This window comes from Paramormyrops kingsleyae, chromosome 10 (genome assembly GCF_048594095.1).
Source record: "Paramormyrops kingsleyae isolate MSU_618 chromosome 10, PKINGS_0.4, whole genome shotgun sequence".
Classification (NCBI taxonomy): domain Eukaryota; kingdom Metazoa; phylum Chordata; class Actinopteri; order Osteoglossiformes; family Mormyridae; genus Paramormyrops; species Paramormyrops kingsleyae.
The window spans coordinates 13,695,304-13,720,623 of record NC_132806.1 but is presented as its reverse complement, the minus strand read 5'-3'; the positions used below and the strand labels follow the sequence as shown (position 1 = coordinate 13,720,623).

The 25,320-nt window shown below is 46.8% G+C and overlaps 1 protein-coding gene across 4 annotated transcripts; it reads left to right on the top strand.

The window, feature by feature from the left end:
- Positions 1 to 1,908: 1,908 nt before the first annotated feature.
- csnk1a1 (casein kinase 1, alpha 1) lies at positions 1,909 to 22,759 on the top strand. Of its 4 annotated transcripts, none has more exons than XM_023794865.2 (11): positions 1,910 to 2,628; positions 2,780 to 2,886; positions 9,386 to 9,512; positions 9,666 to 9,764; positions 12,142 to 12,225; positions 15,264 to 15,403; positions 15,752 to 15,830; positions 16,173 to 16,247; positions 17,602 to 17,708; positions 18,055 to 18,167; positions 21,245 to 22,759. In XM_023794865.2, the coding sequence occupies exons 1-11, from the start codon at positions 2,506 to 2,508 to the stop codon at positions 21,250 to 21,252; spliced, it is 1,062 nt and encodes a 353-aa protein (XP_023650633.1). In that variant the 5' UTR covers positions 1,910 to 2,505; the 3' UTR covers positions 21,253 to 22,759. The 4 variants fall into 4 exon arrangements, with proteins under 4 accessions (XP_023650632.1, XP_023650633.1, XP_023650631.1 ...); XM_023794863.2 differs by having other exon boundaries at positions 18,055 to 18,203; XM_023794864.2 differs by lacking the exon at positions 21,245 to 22,759 and having other exon boundaries at positions 1,909 to 2,628; positions 18,055 to 18,208.
- Positions 22,760 to 25,320: the final 2,561 nt, after the last annotated feature.

The window sequence follows — 25,320 nt, the reverse complement described above, 5'->3', positions numbered from 1 at the left end:
CATATATATTTTGTATAAGAATTTCCATTTGTAATTAAATTTACAAGGGAGGAGAAATGGTCCTTCAAAAATGTGGCAAGTATCAAGAGTTTTGTATTCCCATTAACAAACATGATTGAATCCATTTTGAAATCTGTTTGACATCAATTGCTCTGGGGCTCAAGGCAGATAGGTTAATGTGGAATGGCATTTTCACAGCATGCTAATGCATGCTAACCCTCTGCCTGCTAGCCATTACATACTTAAAGCTATTGTATCATTCATCACAGAACACAAGAGACACAGCACAGCAATCACAACACTTCTTTGAAAAGCTACAGATAACAATTGCTGGAAGTAAGGGAGAATAATAGGTTTGGAAAACAGAGACTTTGTGAGAGTCCTGGTCTGTATTTACGTGCTATTAATCGCTCTCCTCTAAGCTATGATTATATTTACTCAGGCAGTTTTTTTATTCCACTTATATTGTGTCTGTGGAACAAATGACAGAGAATATGCCTATTATACTGTCATAAAATGTAACCTCTTGCATCATGCTCAGTGCAAACGACAGCAAAAGGTATAGTAATTGGAGCCGGGTCAACTTGAATTGTAAAGAGGTCACCCAATCACTGAGCTGAAACAGTGAGATATAATCCATGTAGTTTCTGTTAACACCATGTTTCACTGTCAGATTACAGTGAACCCCCACTCCTGGCAGCAATTAAATGTAGTTTAAAAAATATGTGAATTTACTGGCCCTTTGTCAACTGATTTCACACATTTTGTGAACAGCACTTAGGACACAGCTGAGTAGAGCCACAGAGAAAGCTTGTACCTTCATACTGCGACCCTAGAAACTGCCTATGAGCAGTTATGCATGGGATCCGTTTCCTGGTGTAACCCGATGTGTAAGATGTTTATGTGTATCTTCACACAATCACAAACAGTCAAATCACCTGACACAGATGGCTCAATACCATGTGTCAGCTGTGTGCTTCCCATCAAAGACCCCCCCCCCCCATCCAGTTCCTCTTTCTGTTGGGATGTTGAAAGTGAAGGGTTTAGTGGCTTGGGGGTGGGGTAAGGAGTGCTGGCCTCACAGCCACTATATGGGTGTGTCTGTAGAGAGGTAGAGCAGGAATTTAGCAAAAAGGAATGAAGCCAAATTGAACAAGACGGTTACAATGCTTTTTTGATCAAGGCTCAATAAGAATGCAAGGTGTGGTCTGGTGAAGTATCTGGGAAGTCTACAGGTTGGCGAAAAAACACAGGGTACTCTCAATCACAATTTTGTATCTAGTTGTAATCACTATATATATCATAGAATTCGGTGATAACAGTTGTATATGTTAGGAAAGAAAAAATATTAAGTTCTTGTTATTTTACACAAATAAGGAACTGCTTCCTTGTCAATCCGGAGAGCAGGGAATATCAGCTTGGACCCACGTCGAGCCTCACAGACCAATTTTACCAGTTGCCTCAGTCAGACTGGTAGTAGGACACGTCTCGAAATGGATTCCACATAAAGGGCCGGTGCTACTAGATACCGTCACAAGGTGGCAGTCTTGCTCCGCAGTTTCGCATCTGGCACGCTGCCGTCAGCGGTACCGAAACCATTTTGAGGCATTTGTTGGATACTGTATTATCAGGCCCCAATTTTCACAATATGTCATTACTAAACTGGTTTTTCATTTTTTAATAAAAATTTGGCTTTTCTAAACCAATAAAATGACGCATTTTCAACGAATCCAAAATTTCCATAAGAATGCAGTACTGTTCTCTGTATGTTTTTGCCATCTATTAACATCGGACGGCTACCTCGATTGTGCAGCCGCCATTTTAACGTAACGCGTGACCGCTCCTCGCCTCGCGCTGTCGTGCGTTGCACCAGCGTGCCCGCTGACGTCGGGACTCCGCCCCTGCCTGCGGCGGCTCGCGCCGCCTCGTCCTGTGGGAAGAAAGCCCAGCCAGCTCGAGACTGACGAGCGGAACGGCAATATGGCGGAGTGAGCGGGTTGCGCTTCTGAAGAAGTGTGGCGATTCGACGGAGATTTCCCCAGAATACGGACGGGAAGGGGGCATCCACTCTAACGTGTGGATACCAGTCCCAAGAGATTAACGTCCAGCGAAGAAGAAGAAGGACATAAGAAAGAAAATCTAAAGTAACCTCGCCCACCCAAACGCTGAGGCGGCTTAGGGAGGGAAGCTTCGTCAGACTGCCTCGGGGTTCTTTGGCCGGACGAGGTTCTGAAACCGCGAAGGGACGGCAGCAGCTTTTCTTATTTCTTCTTAAAAGCAATCACCAGCGAAGCGCCTTCCCTTTCTACCCATGACAAGGGCTTCATCTCACTGAGTATTTAGCTAATTGGAGTGAGCGCCCGCCTCTATCAGGACCTTATGCTTTGTTAACGACGAGCGGACGGGATCGTGTTAGATAGACCCATCAGATCTTTTTTTTTTTTTTTTTTTTTTTTATAACCACGAACAACCCCAGATCGAGTTTTTACTCGCGTCTCCGACGACATGGCGAGCAGTAGCGGCTCCAAAGCCGAGTTCATAGTCGGCGGAAAATACAAGCTCGTTCGGAAGATCGGATCAGGATCCTTCGGCGACATTTACCTGGCGATCAACATCACGAACGGAGAGGTAAACGGCCCGTGAAGTCTGTGCCGTATTACGGACGCCAAAGGGGTGGGAGGTCGTTGCTGTTAAGCTAGGGCCGGGCGTGTAAGATGGAGGAGCGACCCAGGACATATAGCGATCATCACTACAGCCGCTCTCGCTCGTGTCGTTTCAGGAGGTGGCCGTGAAGTTGGAGTCCCAGAAGGCCAGACACCCACAGCTGTTATACGAGAGCAAGCTGTACAAAATCCTTCAGGGCGGAGTGGGCATCCCGCACATACGGTAAGACGGGCGGCCCTTCGGACGTTAGGGACGGGCGGCCGACAGGCTCTGTCACCGTGTCATCCACTTATCGGAGTGCTAGGCGGCTAACCGCTAACTACTGGCTGGGGATATAATGTCTTCAGGGGTGAGAACTAACATAGACTCGGTATGGGTGCTGGGACGCTGTGCTGCCCTCCGTAGCCGCTCCATCCGTTCGTCGGCGAGTTGAAGCGAAATGGCCGCTCGCCTTTTGTTGTCTTTGCTCCCAACATGTCCGCCTGCTGTCAGAAAATGGCGGCCACTGGAGCGGCTCCGTGGGCCTTGGGTGCTGTGTGTGTGACAGGGACAGGCCGGTTCGATCGGAATCTCCTTAATGTCCGCTGAGGGGCCGAAAAGAAGCTGGGGAACTGAAAGCAGCTAGCGGCGGTACTGTATTTTGGCAGGTATCGCCCGGTCCTGGTTTAAGTATCACCCCAGTGGTTCGACGCCATTACCATCCCGTGTTTGTAGTCAGCGTGATGCGGGAGTCGTTTTTTTGTTGAAGCCCTCAGTATCGGACCTCAGTTTCGGTGAGCAATAAACCGGATTGTTCCACGATCAAGGCTCGCTTTCTCATCATGTCCGGCTGATGGCTCACACGACATCTAAATTCGCGTGTCACCAAATGTACATGGACGACACGATATTGGCAAAGAAATGTCGATAAGTTCTTTGGACTTTGAAGATGTGAGTTATTGTTGTCGAAGCCATAAGATTTCTAAATTTTCCAACAGCACTGCCCGGGATTTGGGCCTGTATTATCTGGAATGTCACTTTCAGTGGTAATTTTGTGGACATCTCATTATGAATATAGCTCTAGATGCTGGCATGGCGTTAAGAATCAACATAATCCCACATCCTGTTCATATTGTAACTTGACCAAGGAATAAATACTGTTTTAGCATCATTTGTTGAATTGAAATTAAATTGTGAATTTGTATAAAAATGACCTGATCATTTTAGGGGCCAATCATTAAGTTTTGGGTTACGCTTGGCTGGGGTGTTATTTCTCTGTCCTTGAGTTGGAAACCTATTTTCCAGCCGTTCCTGATGTGTAATTAAATTAGAAATGGCTGCAGGAAGAATTACCTTTATACAAACGCATACCTTGCTATGTCGTGCTTCACAAAATCTGCTGACATGCTGGATTGACAATAGAGGTTAGTCATCTTGATCATCTTGTTTCATACACTCAAGTTTCAACTTAGAGGCCCAACAAGCAAGAAATAGCTTAGGCTGGCCATGGAGCATTCACAAGATGGCAGCTACTGCAAGCTCATGGCAGTTAATTGTTCAGGATCCTGGCTAACAAAGCAATTGTATCATGGGGTTGAATTCCTCGTTTGCACAACATACCCTCCTCAACCTTCTTTGTTACTCAATCCAGAGTGTGTCAGTTCTGTCCCTGCTGTTAGACAGAACAGTGACTTTGCTCTCCCTTAGTAGTAAGGAAGTGTATTTTGTACATGGTTCAGTTATTGTCTGGTCTTTTGGAAATTCGATTGTGTGTGGAGGTCTTCATGAGGCATTGGCTGTGAAGGGGTTGTCTGCGTGGAAGTGACCACCACAGAACAACTGGAAATTGTGCTGACCTAGGAGAAAACCGATCTTGCTTTTCCAGGGTGCCACATGGCTGAGTATTACTTGTAGTCTGAAATATGTGTGACAAATTTTCATTCTGGCAAGTATGTAATGTGTTCTGTGTTTACTAGTAGAAGCTGAATATAAGCACTGCCTGTTTTGTTCAAAGCAGAAAATGATGAAAATGGTTAGCCTCCTTGACTATGACATGCTTTGAGTCCCAGTTGAATTTATTGTGTGGAATTTGCAAGAATCTTTCTGCTTATTGTCATTGTTTTCTGTGGTGGACAGGGGGCCCATACTAGTTTTATAAATGTTGTATTTGGGCTTAGTACCAGTCTAAAACAAAGCTGGAGTTTTACGTGGAGTAGTAGTCTTGGTATCCCAAAGAGGTGGGATGGCATTTTGTTCTTTCTGCCTGCACCTTTGTGTCCTGACTGGCTATTCCACTTTAAAATCTTCGCTTTGAAGTATTTTTGAGATCTTTGTTTGCTTTTGTTGTCTACTTGAATGATTTGCTGTTTTATTCCTGCCCCAGGACACAACTAGGGAATGGTTTCTATGAACCCAATTACTGATGACATTTTGGACCATATCCAGTTAAGCTGTGCCCCTTAAGGTCAGAGTAGGACTCTGAGCAGTGTTTTTCAAAGCTAGGAGTGAGTAATATTATGAAGGTTCATGGGAACGATTGTGCTTTTGGGTGGCTCGGTTTCGACGAGTGCAGTATTTGTCTTGATTGGATTTGGTTAAAATGTGCTTGTACCGTAATCCAAGTTTCCTACAGCTAAAGTGTCCTTTTTTTTTGCTGAGTCACTATCAAAACTGGCTTGCCATCAGACAATAAACTGGTACCTTTCAGGCTCTTAATTAGCTGCATGGGGCTTGTGGAGTGTGACTTCACTGCTTTTAATGATGAGGACTTCACTCCTGTTAATGTCATTAAGTCACTCTTGATGGCTGTAAATCAACAATAATACTATATTCTCCCACATTCTGATTTTGATGACCAGCTGTCTGTCTAGTAAGTTGGCTTACGAAGTGAAAGTGAAATCTGAGGAGTGGCTTTTCTTCTTTCTTTGAATATTTTTGGAGGCGGTGGGGTTTTTTTTACTCCCTGTTTACATCAAAAGTTAATGAATAGTTACAGATTTCAGTTGTCTTCCCTCTCAACTTGAAATAATGAACTTTCTGATCCTGGTCTGCAAATGCATGACTAACTCAATGGCCCCTTTTCTCTCTGCAATGAGCCCAGGTAACTTCTGCTTTCCTGTTTGTCAAGTTTTTAGTTCAGTGTAATTGGAAAGGCTTTCATTTTGAGTAATCTCATTTTTTCCCTAATATCATTATTAGTAGTCTGTATACCAGCTGTATTGTCCTGTGTGGCTAACTGTAACCTGGCCCTGACATGATGGTGCAACCTTGCTAATGCCTGAGAGGTGCTATGTTGAACTCACACAGCAGCACCCAGTGCTACTCTTCCAAGGAAGTTGAAATCGCCCTGCATCAGTGCTGGATTTGCCACAGTATATTTCAGGTACATTCAGTGCATATCCTTTTTCTCACAAAACCAAATTTTATGACCTTTCTTAATCGCGGTATTACATTTAATAACTACTGCATCGATGGTTTCCTGTTAATTTCTAGTAAGTTACAGCACTAGTTTTTTCAGTCTTGCAGATCTGTGATTTCAGTACTGTGATGTGCTGTGCATGCACTGTCTGATTTTGCATCCATTCTGTCAGTACTGATGAGCCTGGCACTCATCATTGAGCAGAGTGCCTGGCTGATCTCTTGGCTCTTTGGACACAATCGATGGGACTGCAGCACGTCTGGCCAGCTCACATTTGCAGAACAAAGCGGCATAGCTGCTCTATGCTGATGCGGGTAAAGTGTCGCTCTGCTCACTGTGGATTCCAGAGCTGCAGCTGCTGCTTATTTTAAATGTATAGCCTAACAAGGAAGACATCTCAAACACTTATGAATATTCTAGATGCCTTGGTGAGACATGACACATCTTCAGCCCTTTCCAGCTGCACTCGTTTGGTACTAGGCCCTAGTGTTACCCTCCAACAAACTAGGGCACACATCCATGTGAGATTAATTTCAAAGTAGCATTAGTAACTTCTGCTGCCCCATGGAGCTCAAACAAATCAGAACTGGCAAAGAAAGTAGTGGGGCAAGTTGTCTGCTTGCTTCTGTCTTATGATTGGGGTGAGGCCCTGTCCTTTTACTACCTGGCTTTGTTGGGAAGCCTGTGAGCTGTCAGAGGAAGCAAGGACTGGGTTATATAATGCGTTGAAGCAATTTCCATACTCACCAGTGTTTTCCATTTTACTGATGTGATCTTTCTGCATCTTGTCTCATGAAATCAGTCCTAAAGGTGTTTCATTATTCCCTGCAGGTAAACCAGGTTGCCTATAGTGCATTGATTGTTAATCTCATCCTGGTGCACTTATAGTTTGTAGTTCTGCTGCTGTAGTGTGCTGTATCTTCACAACAGAGGCTCATTTCGTAGGTGCCCTTCCGAATGCCTGTAACAATTCCTTGGTGTGGAGTAGTCAAGCTGTCTGAATAAGCCAGTTGTGAATGCTCATCCTATGGTTATTACTCCGTGAACTTTCCCTGTTGTCAATGTCAAACCTTGCCTTAACATTATCCCCATTTGCTCCCCAGGGCATGTTCTGTCCTCTGTCCACTGAAAAAGTAAAACACCAATGGTTGTTTCTCTTAGCCTAAATACTGTAAAAGGTGTGAACCATAAACTGCTAGATGACTTGAGAGAGCACGTACAGATAGCTTTCCTATCATTTTCACACGCGTTATCGCTAGTGTCAGCGTGGTATGGTGCTGCCTTCAACCTATTTGAGAGTTTTTGTTTTTCTGTGGTGCATCTGTTTTCCAGATACGTTCCTCACAGTACTTTTTTTGTATAGAACGTTTGGTCACCATAGTTTTGCCTCTGAGTGGGGAAAAAATAGATGTCAGTGGGGGTGCTGGGCTCTCTGAATCGTTGTGAGGTCACCTTGGTCTAATGCCTTGGTGGCCATGCTCCACTCTTACACAGATCAGAGTCCGCCCTGTGCTTTGGTAATGTCGCTACCCTAGATGAAAGGAGTTGGCACAATGGCTCTGCTGGTTATGGCTTTTGTGCAGAGGTGCCTTGTGAAGATATCATCTTTAAACTGTCCCTTTAAGTGCTGCTTCCCTCTTGACTCTGGAGATTATTTACTGCATAAGGTTGTGCTCCATCATAAATGCTGGTTGGGCCTCATCCTCTTTTAACTGGGTTCCTTTTGCAGTTCTCATTACTCACTGCACTTCCTGTTGGGTTAGTGGATGGAAAAAGGACAGGTGGCCCAAGGTGAAATGGAGCGGGGGGGAATCGGCGGTGGCCAATCACGGTTTTGCTCTCCTGGTTTGCTGACAGTGTGTTCTTCGGGTGTATTTCTGCATTTTACAATGGCTCAGCGACTTTGTTTGTATTGGTGTGCCCGCTCTGCTCTTCCAGGGCAGGGAGCCAGGCCTAGATGCCTGTCCGCCTAAAGTGCAGGTCAGTGTTGTCTCAGTGTTTGGGTTGTGAGACCTTCATAGTGGTACTGATCGCTGATTTAGGCCCTGCTTTGGGGGGCATAGTGTGATGTTTGTCTTCATGGTTGCCAGCTGCTTGCATCTTATTCTGGCTGCATGCTGTTAATGTGTAACACAAGCTGTGGTGATTGAGTTGGAGGTTTGTATGAAGTTTTACTTTTAAACAAAGGCAGCCCTGCCGGGTACTCATTCACAGAGCCGCTATCTGCTTCATACAGGCAGGTCAAATGTGAAGAAAAATTTTGAGCAGCCACTTCAACGTTTGATCCCATACACCCGAGAGGGCAGTCGCCTACCGGCTGGAGCATTGTGTCTCTCTGCCACGCACACACCATAAAAACAGGTTGCGGGAAATCTGGTTTAACCAGATAGTGTTTGTGTTGCCACCTAAAGAACTGATGTTCTGTTTTTTTAATAACCTTTACTTGAGTGAAGATGTAATTCATGAAGTGCCGGAGTTGGTGTGGTATTCCTGGGAGTTCCCTTAATGGATTTTGGTAGGAATCCCCTCCTGTCCAGTCATGTGGGGAACAGCTTTGGGTCTTAATCTGTCATTTTTGGCTGCAGGACCCACACCTTGTCATCACTGGAGCCGAAGCCATTTTGGTTACATACTTAATTTATTGCTTTGTCTTAGTGCATCTGTTTTTGCATGGATTTTAGTAACTTGTATGAGTGTTTTTTTGGTTTTTTGTTTTCCTTCCTGCTCTCTTCTCGACAGCGTATATTTCTGTGCCTTTATGTTGAACGGCAGGAAGAGGATGTAGTGAATCCCCAAAACCACCATCTAGCAAAATAGACTTGTTTCAGCCAGCTGTCTAATTGGCCTTTTCTTTTGCCTGTTTGGTACAGCTGACAGGATTGTACTTTTTTCCCAGCTATAAAGCTGCTGAGGTATTGATTTACCATGGTTTATGCACCCACAAAATCAGGACTGCACCCCGCAGGATTTGAACTTAACGATCAGTTCTAAATGACTTAGGCCTAGCCATCCTTAATCCCATGCCTTTCTATCTGAAGTTTCCTCTAGTCTTTGAGATTGCTTTCTGCAGGACGTAACTATAGCTATAAATGGCCTCATGGCAGTCAATGTGGTCTAACCGGTTTAAAACTTGAAACATTCAGCAGTCTCTTCCCAAACCAGATAAAACTACTTTTAAGTCTGTTCAGGAAAGTGAGCAGCTTCCCTGTTGATATTCCTGCCCCTGATCTTCATGTTGGGCTGTTTTTGTTTGCAGATGATCCCAAATGTTAAGGAAAAACTCCTTCCTTTGCATGGTCTGATGCTGGTGCTGCTTTGTTTCAGGTGGTATGGCCAGGAGAAGGACTATAATGTCCTAGTCATGGATCTGCTGGGGCCCAGCCTGGAGGACCTCTTTAACTTCTGTTCGCGCAGGTTCACCATGAAAACCGTCCTCATGCTTGCTGACCAGGTAAAATGCCATAATGTTTATATAAAAAAAAACCGGTATCTACAGTATCTATGCTAAATCCCCAGCTGGATCCCAGCTGCTTTGGGTTCGAGTGGTGCAATTGTGATGGCTTTCTCCACGAATTGAACCATTGTGAGGTGTTTGTCTTTGCAGATGATCAGCAGAATCGAGTATGTTCACACAAAGAACTTCATCCACAGAGACATCAAGCCAGACAATTTCCTCATGGGTATTGGCCGTCACTGTAATAAGGTAAGCCCCCGGGATCGCGGAGCAGGCCCTGGGGAGTCGCTGGCTCCAGCACCGAGCTGCCACATTTCAACCTCGGGACAATTTTGCCAGAATGTTGCCTTGTGGTTTGGGATCGGCACACGTGCAGCTTTATACAAGTTAGGAATAAAATCATTTCTTCATGGATCATAGGACATCCCCTGTAAATTTTTACCAAATACTCAGCCAACATGAAACAGTAGCCTGAGACAAGGCAGATTTTAAGTTCGATTTAAGGCACCATGATTAAGTTTAACTTTCCATATGGTATTGGTAATATTTTTGTTTAGCATGGTCACAGGCTTGTGTTGTCATTGTGGGTATGATGGCAAATTGATATGAAATCAGCCACATGTGGATGGGCCTCCTTGGTTTTTATTCCTCATGGAAATGAGGAAAAAGCTTCTGCATGACCTGTAATCTTCCCTTCCTCCGCAGAAAACCGCTTGGTATTTCGTTTTTACCCCATGTCGTCCACCGTACCTGAAGTTGCCTGTTTTTTTGCTCTTGTTAAATACGTCGTTATCTGAGGCCTTGCAGACAGGCAACATTTGGCGAAGTTAAAGCATGATGTGCGTTTTGACACTGACTGGCCAGTGGAGGCAGCGCCGGCGGCTGGGGTCGCGTGGTCGCACCTAGAGCGAGACGAGAGGCAGAGACGATACGCAACAGGTGCTGCTGTTGAAGGCTGTACTACCTTTTTTGGCAGTGCTGTTTGGACCTGGTTTACCATTGTGTGTTTGTGTGAATGCCAGTCTCAAGCTTTTGTTTATGCACATGTTGAGTTACCACCTCATTTTCTTTTTTTTTCTTTTTTTAATGCTAAACTGAATCTGCAAACCCCACCCCCATCACATACTCACCCCCCCCCCCCTCCCCCGGACGCTCAAGCCCAGTGACTGGTCATGAAGACTCCCCACGCGAGTCTCGTCCGAGCTCCTTTGGTCCATGTAGCTCTCCTCTGGAGTCATCTGCCTCCATCCGTCCCAGTCCTTTGGCCTTCTCTTCCAGTTCGTTTCCTTCACATTGGGTGCTGATTGCTTTTTTAATTTGGCTGTGTCCATATATTGCCCAGTCCTGTGGGTACAGTCAGGGGATGCTTGGGACATCAGTTTCCAAATGCGGCTTTAAGATTAATATGGAATATCCTGGAGATGATGTATTGGTTATTGGAAATCTGGATTTGCCCAGGTTAAACATTAATCACCCCTAAACCCAAACACACAGCTTAGGTCAGTATTGTTACTCTTCTGTTTCCTGCTTGGCCAAACCACCTGCTGTATCCAGCGCAGATTATGCCTTGCAAGTTCTGTTTGCCCTTTCTGCACACTGATCCATGTAGATGTTGTCTACAGCAGAAGTGGATGTGTGTACATCACTTTTTGCTAACGCACCTTGGCCTCGTGTCAGCTGCTTTCTCTGTGCTGCCGAGGCACTCGTCATTACAGGCTGCCTTTTCCTCTGAGCTGCGCTAGAACCCTACAGAGCAGAACCTATAGCTGCCTGGAATGCTGTCCTTACTAAACTCCACGTCTGTGGTTGGAATCATGCTCTTGTTTGCATGCTGTTTCTGTGTTTTGTTGACGCTCTGTGGGCCTCACTGCCTGATCAGGCCACACCAGAGGTTGCCAGTGTTCTACCCTCTTCCTCACTGAAGGTGCCTCACCTTCTCAGTGCCATTACAATGAGCAGGAAGGCTGTTTCTTTTGGTTGTGTCGCTTCTGCTGGGGATGTGGGAAGACAGCGGCTTTGAGTCTGTGTGGCTGCTTTTGCTTGGAGAACCTCATGCCTACACCAATTGAAGTGGCTTGTAGGGCCCAGCCTGAGAATTAGCCCCCTTTAACCCTAGTTGTGCCTAGTAAGCCAGGTGCAGATGGTGTGGTTTCCCACACAGCCCTAGGTGGCGTTACTCTCTGGAAAGCTTGGGTATTGGATGGCACTGCTAGCGTTAAATGCTAGATCAGGATGCCACTGAATGGGAAGACAGGCATGAAGGTCTGTATCTCCTTCGTAGTTCTGAGCAGGTGATGTGCTGAGACTTCAGAAGTCTTAACTGGCTGCCCTGCCTGCCTGTCCACCCTGCCAGGCCAGCAGCATGAGCTGCATTGGAAGAACGCTGAAGCAGTGGATTGTGGGCTCTTTCTCTGTCTCTCTTTCTCCGGAGATCAGCAGAGCTCCCGGGTTCTGCTGGAAGCTGCTTGCTCATGGGGAAGGAGGGTGGCCTTAGGCTGCCCTTCCTCCTGCTCTTCTTCCTCTTCCTCCGTCCTTTTTCTGAGCCTCGGTGTTGCCTGTCTGCGCTGGCCGTGTGGGCTTGTCAGCGATACTGTTTGATGCACTGCACCCTCTATTGTCTGTTCAGTGTTTAGAATCTCCAGTGGGGAAGAGGAAAAGAAGCTTGGCTGTTAGTTCTTCTCAGGATCCATCTTTCTCAGGATTAAACCAGGTCTGAAACCACAACCGCCTCCTGATCACCCCCCACCACCCCCAAGTTCTTTCTTTTGGATTTCTCATGTTATTTTTAGTGCTTGAATTTGACCAGTAACCATTAACACTTGTTGGCATTTAATCCAGACACACATGCTAAACAGATCAGGGGATTAATGTGTAGTCCAGGTTGCAGAGATCTGTTTAGGTGAAGGATCTAGTGTGTGCAGGGTTTATCTGCAGTGTGTAGGGTTTGTTACCGTTGAACGTTGCCTTCATTGTTTTGAGGCACTGTCTATAGTGCTTGTGGGTGGGGGTGGGGGGGGGTGGATACATTTCCCTATAGCTTGCATGCGGTCTGCCTACATCTTGGTTTCCCCACTTATGCCTGCACTGGGGGGTTTTTTGGGTGGGTGGGTGTGCGGCTGCATTTTTCAGGAGGCAATTCCAGTGAAGCCCTCAGTCACTGGGGAAAAGGGTTCGTGTTCTGGTTGGGGTTTGGCCTTGTCAGGCCCTCGCGGCAGTCTCGGGTGGTGAAGACTTGGGGATCGTGATGGGTTGCTAGGAAATCCAAGCATGGATTGGTGGGGTTGGGGAGGGATGTATCTTGGGAGCCACATAGCTGGTTGAGACTGACCTGGAATGGCCTGTGAAGAGCGATGATGTCAGGAGCTGCGGGTAGTGATGGGGATGGGGGGGGGGGAGAACAGTGCTGGGTACTACCTGTGTATGACACTTTCCTCCATGCTCTGTGTGACAGCGCATGCAAGTTCCTGCTTTAGAACAATTTTTCTCAATCCAACCGTTGGACCCCCCAGACAGTCTGTTTTTGCCCTTCTCCAGCTCCTGGTAGGGTGTGGGAGGGAGCAAATATGTGGACTGTCTGGAAGGGAGCTGGGAGGGTGCAAAAACATGGACTGTCTGCAGGGTCCTCTGAGGCCTGGCTTGAGAGACACTGCTATAGAGAAGTGGCCAGTTGTGGTGTGGACTCTGTATATGTAAGGCTGTGTGTGTGTGTGTGTGTGTGTGTGTGTACGCGTGCAAACGCCTGCGTATGTGGTAGCTGAACCACCTCTGGGTTGACGTAACCCTTTCTGTTAAAGCTGCACCTCATTTACCATCAATTCTGGGCCTAACAGCAGAAATGTGTATCATAAAGATTTATCTAGAAACCAAAATAAACTGCCCAATGCATTCAGATATGGTAAAGTGCACTGCTATGTGCTCTTTTTAACAGGTATCTCACTGACTGCTGGCCAGTTTTTAAAAGCATTTCCTCCGATAAGCTCTGGTGTGTTTTCTCTCTGGTGTTGGCTGTATTGCACTGTGATATGTGTGTGTCACACTGGTCTTGCCATCGCCAATGTGTCTGCTGCTTTAAGACTAAACACCGTTTCATAGCATGTGGACCTACACTGCTCCCCCAACCCCTCTGCCATATGCCAGGTACACTCAGTGGCCACCTTATTGTGTACCCCTGTATAGTACCAGGCTGGACCCACTTCAAGCATGAATGAATTGTGTTCAGAGACACGTGTCTGCACTTCACAGTTGTCTGGCTGTTCTCCTCCAGCCTCTCTCAACCACAAAATGGACCCAGACGTGGATGTTTTTTGCTCATTCCACCATTCTCTAAACTAAGATGCTGAAACAAGCCTTATAAGGCACACCACGTTTAGATCAAGCATCTTAGCGGTTGTGGTGCTTGTAGACAGTGTGCACCTTTTGACCTCGTTCAGATGCAGCCACGTGATTCGATGTTCCTAGGCATGTTAAGAAGGTGTGCCTAATAAAGTGGCCTCAGTGTCTGAGTCATACATAACTGACATGACTTTTAATTTCACAATTATTCAGAATTAGTTCTTTAACTATATGAAAGTTTTGTGAAATATGGCTAACTGTAGCAAGCTAGTTAGTGTTTGCTAATGTGTCAATCATGCTGCTCCTGCTTGCTGTCTTCATATGTCTGGGAAGCTTTTTTTTTTTATTTTTTTTTATCAATGAAGGAAATTTGTATCTCCTGTTGAATCACTGAAAATGTTTTGTTTGCTAATCTTTTGTCATCTCATTGAATGTTTGCTTAACCCAATGCAATTGAGTTTTGAATATTGGTAAACTTTTTTGACAAACCTTTCATCACAATGAGGGAGTAATACACCTTTTCCTCAAGCAAGGTGCTTTCCTATTAACTAAATACTCTTGTGTTCTGAGCAGCTCAGACACTAAAGCACCTTAAATGTACTTGTAGCTCTTATTCTCAAGCTTGACTTGTGCTGCTGCAGATAAGGTTTGTTTGGCCCAAGTTTCCTGATGTTGTTCTAGGACAGCACGTTGCATTTTCCACTTCTGGTTGTGTCAGGGCGCAGGGTGCTATTTTGGGTTACCTTCATAAGGCCACATCGCGTATTTATAGATGCGGAGATGTTCCATTCTCTTCCCTTGCTGTTCCAGCTTAGGGGCCTTGCAGTGGTGGTGAAAGAGGAAAGACATTGGTGTACTCGATTGGATGGTGTTTTGGGGAGATTCTCTTGGTGGTCGTCTGCTGTGAGAAACTATGAAACTTACAGCCGTATCAATAAGATTTGATTCCTTGGGTGAGCCCAGTGACCCCAGGGAATCAATGCTGAGCAGTTGGCTTTCCGATGTAGCTTCAGAAGCTGCTGTCCCAGTGGGATGGATGGGTGCTGCCCTCTCCACCACAGCACCTCCAAGTTGCCTGTGGGCTGCTGCCTTTGAGAGCTGAGCTTGGTCCTCTTAACTGAGCGAGTGACAAACGACGCCCTAGGCTGTGTCGAGAGGATTGACCTGCTCTTTTTTTCTTTTTCTTTTTTTATTTGCCTTGAAGTTTTTTTTGTTTCCTTCCCATTTCCCGCTTTACTAAACTGGGAGGGTGTTTCCCGTTCATCCGTGTGCCAGTTGGGCTCCATTATTTTTTTTTTTTCCTTCCCCAAGGACTACAAGGAAAGTTGGAAAATCGGACATAAAGCCTGAGGAGTAGTGTTTTAATTGGCTGTCCTGCTTCCCCAGTGCATACGGGTTTGTCTGTTTCTCTCCTAGTTGTTCCTCATCGACTTCGGTCTGGCCAAAAAATACCGAGACAACAGGACACGGCAGCACATACCTTACAGAGAAGACAAAAACCTGACCGGCACAGCCCGCTACGCCAGCATCAATGCCCACCTGGGTATCGAGCAGAGGTCAGTGTGTGCTGGAGATGATGGCGTGTGCAGTGATTGAGGACTTACCCAAAAACTGCCGAATCCTTCCATTTTGTGGCTTTGGGTGCACAGATGGGGAGAGATTCTGGCCTGTCCTCCTTAGCCTAGGATGGTGTTTTCTTTTGACCCAGAACCCCACTTTTTGTTTGAGGGCATGATTGTGGTTCTCCACCCCCAGTGGCAGTTTGATGTTTCAAGCAACCCTTTTGCTTTTTCAGCATTGCAACCCCTGATTACATGGCATTTCCGCATTTACGTCTTGTTGGCCCACTTGATGTCTTTGCTGAAAGTGTGTTTTAAAATTTTTAAAAATTTTTCACCTTCTAGTCGCCGTGATGACATGGAGTCGCTAGGATATGTTCTGATGTACTTCAACAGAACCAGCCTGCCCTGGCAAGGACTAAAGGTAGGATGTGCAGATATTCTGCTGGTCCTGCTTCGGCGAATGCCAGGATGCCGTCATCATTATAGTTCCTGAAATCTTCCTGAGCTTGTTCTGTGACATGGCCACTGCAGCAAGTTTATTTTGAGTATTGCTGCATAGTATAACTAAGAGCGTTTCTTCACCCCCCGAGGTGTCGGGTACTGAGTAAAACACACATGGTAGTTTGGTAAGGATTAGAGGTAAAGGTCACTCCTGCCCCTGGACATCACTCTTTGCTATGAGCCATGGTGTTTGTCTAAATGCCTGAGCCACTTGCAGTTTGTGGTGCACATTCCTTTCATCTTTCCTCTGCATGTTCCTCAGGCCGCCACAAAAAAACAGAAATATGAGAAGATCAGTGAGAAGAAGATGTCAACCCCGGTAGAGGTCTTGTGTAAGGTATGGGTGAGGTCTTTGTATTTCTCAGGCAGCATGGTGGTCACCTTTCAGAGGAGTTCCAAACTATCCTCATTCTTGAGATCATACCTCATGTATATAGGTGGATATTCTGTTGAAGGATAAGCTGTGGAGACATTGAGCTTTGTATGTTTACATTTATTTAGTGGATGGACAAGTGAGGGCCAGAGAAGGGTCAGCCAGTCCCTGGAGAAATTTGGATTAAGAGCCTTGCTCAAGGACACGATGGTGACATCGCACTGCCAGCTGTGTGATTTGAATCCGTGACCTTCTAAGCTGCTTTGCCAGACATCTGCCCAAGCTTGTTTACGTTATTCACTATGACGTTCTCAAGGTGTCGTTATCTTCGGTCATGTAAATGATTAACATGGGAAGCAGAGGCCGTCTTGCACTCAAGTTGACTACCTGCTGTTGCCTGGCAGTGGCAGTTTAATATGATCGCATGGATTTTCAGTCATGGTTAGCGGAGAGATTCTGTTCATGCCACGCCATGGGTTTTCCTGTTGGCTTTGGCTTGGATAATTCTTTTCACGTTGTTAGGAAGGGGGTAGAGCTTCAGCAGCACACATGTAAAGGCTTAGGGCAACCTTTTCGTATCTGCATCAATCTCAGAGACAGGAAATCCTTAATTCATCATGCCATTGTGACTTACAGGGCGAGAGCAAGTACGTGACAGCTGGCACGTGCTAGCAGAATGCTAAATAATCAGAGAAGCCTTGCTCCACATAGTGCTTGATGGATGTCTGTGTCTGGAAGGTCGTGGGTTTGAATCCTGTCCAGCAGAGTAACCCTATCACTGCTGGTCCCTTGAGGAAGGCCCTTTATCCAAGATACTCCCGATATACTGTCTGACCTGCCCTCTGACCCCAAGCATTCCTCACTTGTATGTGCTTTGGATGTAAGCATCTGCTAAATAGATCCGAATAAATAAGAGAAATCTTACCTGGTAAATCTAGCTGGCTCTGAATTTGTAAAACACAAACCTTGCTGTTGTGGTACGTGTGCAGGGAATAACAGAATAATATTTTAATAAAACTATAAATGCAACACATTGTGCGCATGTGCAAAGTACGTGGCTTGACCAGAGAAGTATGAACGTTTCCATGTACGCACATGGAGAGTGGATACGTGAGTATTGCGGTTTTGCGGAGAATTATGAACCGGTCTGTAGGGAGGATGGCGCTGTGCCAGTTTACCTGGGAAGGCAGTGTCGCTGTGTCTCCCGCGGTCCCTGTGCAGGGCAGCCTTGGTGTGCTGGGTGTGAATGTGGGCTGCTTACTCCAGCGCTGCCCTTGGTGTGAGTGCTGCTGTGACCTGTCCTGTCTACCTTGGTCAGGGTTTCCCAGCTGAGTTCGCCATGTACCTGAACTACTGCCGTGGGCTGCGGTTCGAGGAGGCACCAGACTACATGTACCTGCGACAGCTGTTCCGCATTCTCTTCAGGTGAGTCGCCTGGCTGCCGCGCGTGTTTCTGCCTGCCTGCCGCCAAGTCAGACTCAGGGTGGGGGAGGTGATGTCAGGTTAGGGGATCGCCTTGTTTCAGCTGGGAGCCAAAGGCTTAAGGTGCGATTTCAAACCTCCCCCCCCATAGGGCTGTTTTGCTTCCCTGCTTTTCGTTCACATGTGAAAGCAGGTGGCCATTAGAGGTTTAAAGTTTCACACTTGACTGTAACTGTATCTCTCTCTTGTTGGGCTGGAGTGCCTGTTGAACTGTTTAAGGGGTCACATGACTCAGGGCTGCTGTGGTCTCTTTCCCCCTCCCACCCCCCCCCCCCCACCCCCGCTACAGGACTTTGAACCACCAGTACGACTACACCTTCGACTGGACCATGCTGAAGCAGAAAGCAGCCCAGCAAGCAGCATCCTCGGGGGGGCAGGGGCAGCAGGCACAAACGCCCACAGGCAAGCAAACTGACAAACCCAAGAGTAACATGAAAGGTTAGTAGCAAACGGCCAAGCGACGTTTTCAGTGCAAAAACGGAGACGCCAATTGTTCCACTTTTGTTTTTTGTACTCAAAAGGTTCCTGATGATAAATTTGGAACATTCTCTCCCTCCCAAATTAAAGAGGAAAAAAAAAAAAAACGGTGTTAGTTCAAGGAGACACCCAAAAAACTCAATTGGTCTGTCTTGCAGATGCAAAGACGTCCTTGGGACATTTGACTACTAACTTTAAACCAGTGTCTTTATTCTTTGGGGGTGATTTTCTTCTGTGGGCATAAAACTAAACGATCCCTTTCGTGAATTAACCACTTTCCAAATGGGCTGAATGGATACGACCTTGTCAATCATTGTTCCTGGATCTAACACTTGTTCTTCACTGGAATGCTGTTCAGTCTTACACTGAGCCAGATGTGCTAACGGTAACCTTCCCTCTGTCTTTGGTGGGTGGACTCAAGCTGGTGTGGCTACAAAGACAATGATGCTTTTATGATGTGACTTAACCATTTGTGTTGCATTTGAGTTGCAGGTACCCCATTTGCTTAAAGGTCACAGCCCAGGCTGGTTAGTCGGACCATTGCATCTCCCACCATTATCCCATTCTGTCAGGTTCATGTGGGCTTTCGGTCTCCCTTGCAACCCCTTGCTTCTGTTTGACTTCCAGCGGCTAGTTGCATAGCAGGTCCTGCGGTGCTGATCGCCAGAGGCTGCTCTTGGCTGCTCGGGCACCGTGTGGCCGAGCTGTGTGCTAGCTGTGCCCAATCCTCCTGTCGTTGAGGCTTTTATTGCTCTGCCTCCCTCTTAGTCTGAGTGTTAAAGCGAGAGAGAGCGTGCAAGCGAGCAGGCCATGGAGTCTACCCCTTCACCTGCCTGAGGGCAGCTTTGATTCTCTGATGTCCCAGTGTGGAGATCAGGCCTGACAGATGCCTGCTTCTAGTCTGCCTTCACCAGGCTGGTCTTTAGACCTCTGTCCTCTCGTGCTCAGTGTGAATTCAGGCTGGTTCGAGGAGCCAGTGCCTCGGGATGCAAGGGGACTGACTAAGTTAACTCGGCTCTCACAAGCAATTCTGCCTTACGCTAAGCTACTAGCGTACAAGGCTTGTCTGATTATTTAGCATTCTCCAAGCACGTTTCAAGCCTGTCATGTAACGTGAATGCAGTTAGCGGCTGATTCACGTCGTTGCCACCTGAGACCCCTTGGCCACTTCTGGCTGCAGCTGCTCGATGGTACCCCACTTCTCAGACGCCGGTCTGCAGCTCTCCACGTCTGTGGAGAGGTGAGGGTCTAGTGGGGTTTGCTGATGCCGTGATACTGGGCCGACCCCTTGTGTTCTGCTCTTGGTTAGTGTCCCATACCTGCGGTTAGCATGAGCCAGAGAGAGCTGTACTGCATAGCCCATACAAACACACAAAGATTAGCCAAGTGTTTCCTTGTTTGGCTGCTGCTTTTGAAGTGTGTTTCTGACCTTTTTAACACCTCTCCTCTTGTGAGGGAGGGTTGGGTGCCTGCTGGACAGCGCTGGCAGGACGTTGAAGGCGCCCCCTTTTGGAGGGGGAGTGCTGTTTATTTGGACACGATCTTAGCTGATCCGCTTAGTAGCTTGGCTAAACAATGCCACCATTGTTAGTGCCCTGTTTGTTTCCAGGCCTCCGGTGTGAATTCACAATGGCAGCCTGTCAAAAGCAAACGTTTGAGAGGGCAGTTTCAGTGCTGTGCCACTTCACAGGTAACACTTCCAAAAACCCAGAACTGTTTGCCTGAGGTCCATGGTGTACGTGAGTGCACACTTTCCTTACGTTTTATTTAGCTGGTGCTTTTGTTCAAAGCGGTGAATTTTTGAGAAGGCAGAGTTGGACTGTCCCTGGAGCAGTTGGGTGTTAAGGGCCTTGCTCATGGGCCCAACAGCGACATCATCGCTGTGCCGACTCTGGGGATCAGAGCGTCCCAAGCCACACGGCGCCTGCAGGAATGTGTAGCTGCTGTGTCGTTATGCACTTCTCATATCTCTTGTTCAGACTGGTTATGCTGGTGTCCTTTTCCAACTGAAGCTGGAACCAGTGACCGGTTTTTACAGACCTTGCAAGGAGGGTTATTTAATCCTCGGTCGCCCTGCTTCTTGCTGGTTTAGACACGCAGGGGGGAGTGCCCACACAAACTGGTGTAGGTTTGGGTGGGACGGTGCCTGTGATTATGAAGGTGGGGATTTTATCTCCCCCCGCCCGTAATCACCAGCTAGGCTGTAGAGGTATTTCACAGACCTCTCTTGTTCAGCATGTTTCGTGCTCTGAAATGGTCATAGCTATGATCTTGTTCTGTGTAGGAATCTTACCCAAAGAAAATGCAGCGTGTCCTAAATCAGACTCTGGTTAACTGTCCTGGTATTGAAGTGGGAGTGAACCTTAGCCGACTGCTTGGAGGAGGCGGGGCTTCCCCTTTGGATATCTGCTGCCAGCAGATGTACAGGATGAATGAGCCAGGTCTGATGCCCTCTCTTTGCCTGGCATGGCGTTGTATCCTTACGGGACAGTGTGACTTGTGCATTAACCAGTCATTGGGATTTGCTACTATAAAATGGCAGTAAGCAGATTTTTTTTTTTTTCCAATTTCCTTTTTTTTTTATTTTATTAAACAAAGTTTCTCATAGGATCTCTGTCCAGCTTTAGAAGTTTGGAGTGACAGCTTTAAACCTTCCCTTTTACCTGTAACTCCTGAACGGGAAATACCTGACCCCCATGTTCCTCTGCTTAAGAGTGAAACATCTAACATCCTCTTCTGGCTGTTTCGTGTCCCCCCCTTTGGGGCTTTTATACACGTAACCTTCAGCGGAGCCCCTCGCGCCTGTGCGGCGCCTGCGCTTCCGTCACGCCTGTGGACTCTGGCCTCCAGTCCTCGCAGACGCGGCTGGCTCCTCCTTCCTTTCTCCTCTGGCTGTGGTGTTTGAGCTGCGCCCCCCACCCTGCTCGCTCCACGCTTTTGCCTGTGATCTGATTCTGTGTCTTAACCCCAGTCCCCCCCCTCCCCCCTGCTGTCTCCCGCAGGTTTCTAAGCATTAAGACAATGAAGTTGAATGAGAAGGGTCAAAGAAGGACCTGCGTTCCGATCACACCCCGGATCTCGGATCAGTTCACCAGAACCCGCCAGGCCATGTGGGCAACCATTTCCCTTCCCCCGTCCTGTTAAAGAACTTCTGTTCTGTATACTATATATGTAATCGCTATATATAGATAACATGCACAAGCATCTATCTATATATTGGTTTGTATATACTATATACACATAGAAAGCGGCTTAGTTATGAAGCTTGGAAGCTGTAGCCTTTTCTATCGTCCTGTTCCTGGAGACCCTTTTATCCTTTCCAAACTGAAGTGTCTAAAATGGTTTGCTCACAGAGGATGTAACTGTGCACATGCCAATGTTACCCTGAGCCGTCTCCTTCAGAAAAAGGCTGCTTGGGTCCCCCACCCCACCCCCCTCCCCCAATCCTGACTGGGCCTGCTCCGAAGGGGGCGCTTCTCGCCGTCGGACGCGCACGCATCCGGCACGTTTTCTGCCCCGTCTGGCCCTCTTCCACCTTCTCGAGAATGCGCGATGAAAAGATGTAAAACTAGGACTTTTGTCTTTGTCATGAATGAATGAATGAATCGGTGTATCCTGGATATCACTAAGCAAACATTGGGTTTCTTGGTTCATAAAGTCATCGAGACTCTGCCTGCTGACGTGCTAGAGGAGCTTCGTATGTGAAAATTAAAAAAAAAAAAAAAAAAAAAATTCTAGTGACTACTAGGTTTCCATTTAGAGCGCTGCATTTACTCTTGTTCTTGGTATACTGAAGGCTAAAGCGTATAAACACCACAGAGCGTATTCATTACAGATTAGGCATCACTTGACTAAAACCTCTATGTAAATTGCTTAGATATAAATGTATGCCACTGCAATCTCGGTTTGTACTCCCTCTTTGGAAACGTCAGCGTGAAAATGGGGAAAAACTCACCTGTTAGTCAGTCAGGCTGCGATGGCCTTCATGTTCATTTGGCGCGCAAGCAGACCGCCCTTTTCCTTTTTCTTTTTTTTCTTTTCTTTTTTTTGTATACATTCACAAATACATTTTTATCAGTAAGGACTTTTTTTCTGCTCTCTAGTTGTCTCTTCCCTCTTAAATTGATCGTTTTTGGCAAAGGGGCTTTTGTTCCCTCCTGTAGGAAGCCGAGATTATAACCCTTAAACTCTGAGGCTTCCTCTCTGAGGCTGAGAATATCGCTGCTGGTTAGAGTGGCGACTTTTTCCCCTACATTTTTTTTTTTATTGATTATTAAGGTTTGGAGGGTTCTTTTCTATATGCTTTTAAGTCTTGTAAAGAAGAAGCAAGGTTATTTTGAATTAATTTTTCAGCCTTTGGCCACAGGAGATGCACACCAGTAACTTGTTAGATGACTCCATTGATCCCTCCTCTCCCTTCTGACCCAGCTTAAAGTATTTTACTGCTGGACATCCTATAAAAGTGTAATTTATTCCCTTTTAGCATGTCAGAATAAATTAAAAATGACTTGTCAGAACCACTGTCCCAGTCTCTAATTTTGATAAAGGAAAAATATCAGCCAACCTGGCCTGTATGTGTAAGCGGCCATTTTTTGTTGCCAACTTTGTTTGCGTCTGTGGTGGCTGGTTAAACATTACACCTGTTTGATTGCCAGCCTAAGCAGTTAAAACTGCGCCATTTATCCTGTCAACACGGGAGCTTTATGACTGGTAGGCCAATTAAATCTGAACGAGCGGCCTCCCATTGGTTGGGTTCCGTCAAGGCGAAAGGGACAGTCTGTGACAATGATGCAGAGCTCTTGCTGTTCTCAAAGCAGTTCCTGTGAAATTTTGTTGTGGGGGTTAGTTGTAGGTGCTTGTGGTGGTGTTTATAAAAAAACTTCAAAATTTATATCTGTAAATATTAAAATGGCTTCAAATTGCACTTGTGGAAAATGGATTAATTGACCAAATTGTACTGGGGGGGTGGTGGGACTATGGATGGACGTCTGGCTGCTGCTCTCGGAATTCAGTTATTCTCCTGATTAGAAACCTGTGGTCACACCTCAGATCTGGGTGTCTGCACTCACCCTATAAATCCTCATTCAACTGCACTGTCTCCTCATAGCTTCAGCTTAAGAGTTTCCTGTATAAGTTCTCGAGAGAGGGGTTTCTAATTGAACTGTGCTTGTGACGGGTCTGCCCCTCCCCCATCGCCGCGCCCTGGGTCTGATGCTCCGCTGGAGAGCCGCCTCTGACGTGCCACACGAGGCTGGATGAATAGCTGTGTATGGAATCAAAAGGAGCCTTACCGCAGATCTGCTCTGCTTGCAGCCGAAGTGGCCGCCCCTTTGTAGGGGGGACGTGTGACCCAGCAGCACAATGGCTCAGAAAGGCCGGGGGTGGGTGGTGTGTAAAGGTCAAGCTGTCTGTCTGGCTTTAACGGCACAGGCGGGGGCTACTGCTGTGTTTGGACCCCATACACAAAGGAACTGCAGCCATTCCGGTTTTAAGACATTCAGTTCCCGGCCAACTGCTACAGGTGAGTCTCCCATAATCACAGTGCAGAGCTGCAGATCACAGCCATACAAAACGTGAAGGAAGGTGCGGAGCAATGCACAATTATTTCCATTCAGTGGTGATTTGTGTACCAGTATCTAACATTCACACAATCATAGTCTCACTATCGCTTCCTACTGCCATGGATACCTGTGCTCTTTTATGTTCTCTGCTTCCCAGTTCTGTAGTCAGTCAGGGCGCTAAGGTTTAGCAACACTGCAACAGGCTCCCTGAAACACCCCCCCCCCCCCGTGCTTTCTAGTGTCTACAGAAGGGGTGATGTCTGAATGTTGCTCTGGCCCAGACTGCAGATGCACACAGTGTCTGGGCTGAGGGACAGGCTGCCTGTACCCTCTGCTCATTGTGTGCAAGACATATGCAAGAGGCAGCTGTATGCAAAAGGATAGAGGGGTCCAGACAATCTAGCAGATGGAAAATGTGTAGGCGGCTTTCACTGTCACATGCTCAAAGGGCTGGGGGTGGGGCACAGAGGATATTCTCTTTGGCAGACCGCAGGGAGGCACACAAGGCTGGCATTCACTCACTGTAAGTCCGGTACAGGAGCTGTGTGCAAAGAAAATGGCCGCCCTTCTGCCTTTGAAGTGGAGGCTGCCGTCTGTCACCTGCTGCCAAACTGCTTCCGTTCTCAGTAAATTATTTTTAATTGCTCTGTGGAGGTTTGTGACCATAACCGGTCTCTTCCCGTTTCTATGCTTTTGTTTTAATGTAACATTATGCTATAGTATCCTGCCTGACGAAAGACAGCCCTCAATCTCAGGCGCTTTAGCACGGGAAGTGAGGGTTGGTATGTAATACGGAAATTCGCATGTAACTTGCTGCTATATGTGGTTGCGGATTTGGTGACAGAGATCGCTCACTGCGCTTTTTTTTTGCAGGGGGGATGCCTATCTAGCTTTCTTTTAACAGGAGCGGCGTCTCTCTAACCTCCCTGAACCCCCCTCCCAAGGCCCGTCACCGCAGCCGTGCCATGGAGATTGCTGGGGGCCGCTTTTTCTAACTGATCTCCACTGAGGAATGCATTCAAACAAACTGTGCCTGTTTAGAGGCTGTAAACAAAAGCACACGGAACTGTTTAGCGAACAGCCGATGCGCCCATTATTTCGCGCGATCGCGTCCGGTTTTATTTGCAGGGATGTACGCCAGCTTCACGACAGCAAGACACTCAATACAGGCCGAGGCTCCTACTCGCGATTAATTACGTGCTCAGTCTTCTTGTGCGAGTGACTGACAGCAGTCTGCTCGGCATAATAAATATTTAATCATTATAGTGGGAGGTACCCCGCAAGCTGAACTGTGCTCCAGAATATAATGATTTTGTACAGTGAGAAACTAATGTGTATTTACCGATATAAATCTTGTGAGATTAAACACAGGCGTAGGCGGATAACCGTGGTCATTATTTAATGTAGCTCTTCCGCTTTAACCCCCACCCCCCGGTCACGTTGCGCTGCGCCCCCTTGCGGGGCCTTTGAGAATCGCCTTTATACGCGCTACTACCGAATCGTATTTCAATCCCATT

Bases quoted from the DNA above. Each gene is read 5' to 3' on its own strand.
- csnk1a1 (XM_023794863.2), top strand. From the start codon at position 2,506: ATGGCGAGCAGTAGCGGCTCCAAAGCCGAGTTCATAGTCGGCGGAAAA. The intron at 16,248-17,601 runs GTATGGGTGAGG...TACCTTGGTCAG, and splicing joins CGGTAGAGGTCTTGTGTAAG to GGTTTCCCAGCTGAGTTCGC. The intron at 17,709-18,054 runs GTGAGTCGCCTG...CCCCCGCTACAG, and splicing joins CTGTTCCGCATTCTCTTCAG to GACTTTGAACCACCAGTACG.